We start from the raw sequence: 3,123 nt of genomic DNA, 5'->3' as shown, positions 1-3,123 counted from the left end.
CGTGAGAGGGGGATTTGTGCCGGACCGTGCTGGGACAGGAGGCGGCCGGGCTGGGTCCCCATGTCCTGGTGGTCACTCCTGCAGCACCTGGCAGTGACCCCTCGCCTCCTCCTCCTCCTCCTCCAGGTCGCTGCTCGCTGTCACAGGAGAGACAGGGGCAGCCCCCAGGATTTGGGGAGGGTCCGGTTCCCCCCCCGGGACGCATCACAGAGCGGAGCAGGAGCCGGCTGGGGTCGGCACGGTGCGGCTTTATTTCCATGGAGAGGGGCGAGGTTCTCCCCCCCCCGGGCTCAAATCCCTTCGTACGAACCCTCCCGCTGCCCGCCACGGGCTTTGGCAGCCCTGTGGCCACCTGCAGCTCCCCTGCTCGCCCCTCGGCCACTTCCAGAGCCCTGGGAGAGCCAGGGAAGGGCCGGACACCCCAGCAGGGGATGCCCGTGGCAGCTGCCAGGCCCGCGCTGGCCGAGGAGCCTCTCCCGGCTGTTTTGGGGACCCTTGATCCGTCCTGGTGTCCCCAGCCGGGCGGGCGTACCCAGGACTGCCCCTCGCTCCATTGTCACCAGCTGGGCAGGGACAGGGCTGAGGGGACAGGGCTGGAGGCCAAGGGGGGGGTCTGCACGGGGGAAGGGGGGGTTTCCACCCGCCCCTCCCTTTTTAGGGGGCTCGGGGGTGGCACACACGAGGAACAAAGCCAGCACTCGGGGCTGGTGCCGAGGAACCCCTGACGGACACAGCTCAGCTACAGGACACACACACACGCACTGGAGCACGGGGGGCACTCCCGGGGGGCGCTCCCGGGTGGCACCGGGGGCACGAGGGGCCGGGGGTCAAAGCTCGGGTCTGGCACCGGGCAGAGCCCAGCCCAGGGACCCCGCGGGCCGAGGGCAGGTCCCGCCATGCCCCGTCCCGTCCCGTCCCCTCCTGCCCCTCCGGCGGTGCCCGGGGGCACGAGGGGCAGCGGGGCCCGCGTGGAGCCCGAGCCCTGCCCAAGCCCCGTCCCCCAGCGTCCCGCGGGCTGCGGAGAGAACTCAAAAGTGCTTAGAAAAGAGAGACACCCCTAGAAAACCTCCCCGGGGCCAGAGCCTCCCGCTCGCCCCCCTGCCCGGAGCATCCCTGCGGGGCAACACCACGGAGGAAGGGGGAGCCGGGGCCGGGGCCAGCGCGGGGGCGGCACCCGGAGCTCGCCCCGGGCTTGCCCTCACACCAGGGCGTAGTCGAACTGGCCCCTCTCCAAGCCCTCCTTGTGGTCCGTCCAGGAGGAGGCGGGCATGCGGCTGTAGGGGTCCAGCAGGATGCGGAAGCAGCGCACCATCAGCATCACCAAGAACACCAGGAGGAAGATGACGAAGGCAAAGACAGTTTTCTGCTCGGCATCCATGCCCGCGGCGCCGGCGGGGTGCTCCACCAGGGACGGGGAGAGCAGTTCATAATCCATGGTGGATGCATCATTCATGGCAGAGGCCAGGGGCTCCAGGGCAGGGCGAGTTCGAGTGCCCCGGGGCAACCAACTTCAGCCTCCCGCTGTGCCCAGGCACCTGGAAAAGCGCCTATTCCATGGCCAACCCCTCGGGATCGGCTCCTGGGCGAGCCCAGAGCTCCTGGAGGGAAAAGCAGAGCCGGTGAGGGAGCAGGGATTGGATACGGGCATGGAGAGATGGTGAGGGAGGGAGAATTGGCCACGAGGAAAGCAGAGATGGTGAGGGAGGAGGAATTGGCTGTGGGGGAAGCAGAGATGGTGAGGGAGGAGGGATTGGATGTGGAAAAACAGATGGTGAAGGAGAAGGAATGGGATGTGGGGAAAGCAGGGATGGCTGGGGAGGAGGATACAGGCTCAGAGAAGGGCAGGAGCTTCTCAGGGAGTTCTGGATTTCCTGGCAAGCTCAGGAAGCCACTCGGGAGGGCACAAGGCATGGGTGGGCAGCTCCGGGCACTGGTGCACAGGTTGCTCTTCTGACCATGAATCCCCAGCAATCCCTGGAGAGGCCCAGGCCGGTGCTGAGGGACCCTTTGGAAGCCCAAATCCCAGGTAATCCCCACCAAAAAGGAGCTGTGGGGGCAGAGGGGCTGCCCAGGGCAGGACCTGGCCTGGAGCTGTCCCAAGATGGACTCGAGGACAGGGAGGGCTCATTCCGGCTGGGGACTCGTGTCCAGCTGCTGCTTCCCAGAGCAGAGGGAGATGGAAGAGGGGCACCCACCTGGCTGCAGCTGCGTGGGGACAGGAGCAGAGCCAGGCTGTGCCCACACAGCCCCGTCACCGAGGGAGCCTGGCCGGGGTCCAGCTGTCCAGGGCTTTGGGAGAGGGACAGAGAGAACAGGGACAGGGTTAAAAGGGCTGTGGTCACTGCAGGGAGCACAGCAGCACAGCCCGGGACACCTCGGGAATTCCCAGCACTGGGGGAACTCACCCAGGAGAAATTCACACCTAACTCCCTGGAATATCTGCACCAATATCCCTGGAATATTCGCACCAATATCCCTGGAATATCCGCACCAATATCCCTGGAATATCCACACCAAAGTCCCTGGAATATCCACACCAATGTCCCAGGAATATCCACACCAATATCCCTGGAATATCCACACCAATATCCCTGGAATATCCGCACCAATATCCCTGGAATATCCACACCATTCCCCCTGCAATATCCACACCAACATTCCTGGGAGAACATCCATGACAACCTCCCTGGGAAAACATCCACGTCATCCTCCCTGGGAGAACATTGACACCACCCCCTCAGGAGAAAATCCACACCATCCCCCCTGGAACATCCACACCATCCCCCCTGGAACATCCACACCATCATCCCTGGAACATCCACACCATCATCCCTGGAATATCCACATCAATATCCCTGGAATATCCACACCATCTTCCCTGGAATATCCACATCATTCCCCCTGAAATATCCACACCATCCCCTCTGGAACATCCACACCATCATCCCTGGAACATCCACACCATCATCCCTGGAATATCCACACCATCATCCCTGGAATATCCACACCAAATATCCCCTTGCAGCATCCCGGAGCCTGAATTCAGGCTCCAGAAAATCCAATCTCCAGAAAAAAAAGCCCAAAATGTCCCTGGGAGAGCTCAGGAGCATCCACTGCCCTCTC

The 3,123-nt window shown here is 63.3% G+C and overlaps 1 protein-coding gene across 1 annotated transcript; it reads right to left on the bottom strand.

Annotated features, from left to right (window-relative positions):
- Positions 1-848: 848 nt before the first annotated feature.
- Positions 849-2,289, bottom strand: CTXN1 (cortexin 1). The gene is made up of 2 exons (XM_068173908.1): positions 2,196-2,289; positions 849-1,598 (listed from the first exon to the last, which is right to left on the bottom strand). The coding sequence occupies exon 2, from the start codon at positions 1,451-1,453 to the stop codon at positions 1,199-1,201; it is 255 nt and encodes an 84-aa protein (XP_068030009.1). The 5' UTR covers positions 1,454-1,598; positions 2,196-2,289; the 3' UTR covers positions 849-1,198.
- Positions 2,290-3,123: the final 834 nt, after the last annotated feature.

Source organism: Anomalospiza imberbis, chromosome 27 (genome assembly GCF_031753505.1).
Source record: "Anomalospiza imberbis isolate Cuckoo-Finch-1a 21T00152 chromosome 27, ASM3175350v1, whole genome shotgun sequence".
Taxonomy (NCBI): Eukaryota; Metazoa; Chordata; class Aves; order Passeriformes; family Viduidae; genus Anomalospiza; species Anomalospiza imberbis.
The sequence above is the reverse complement of the archived record's forward strand: the minus strand, read 5'-3'. Positions and strand labels throughout refer to the sequence as shown.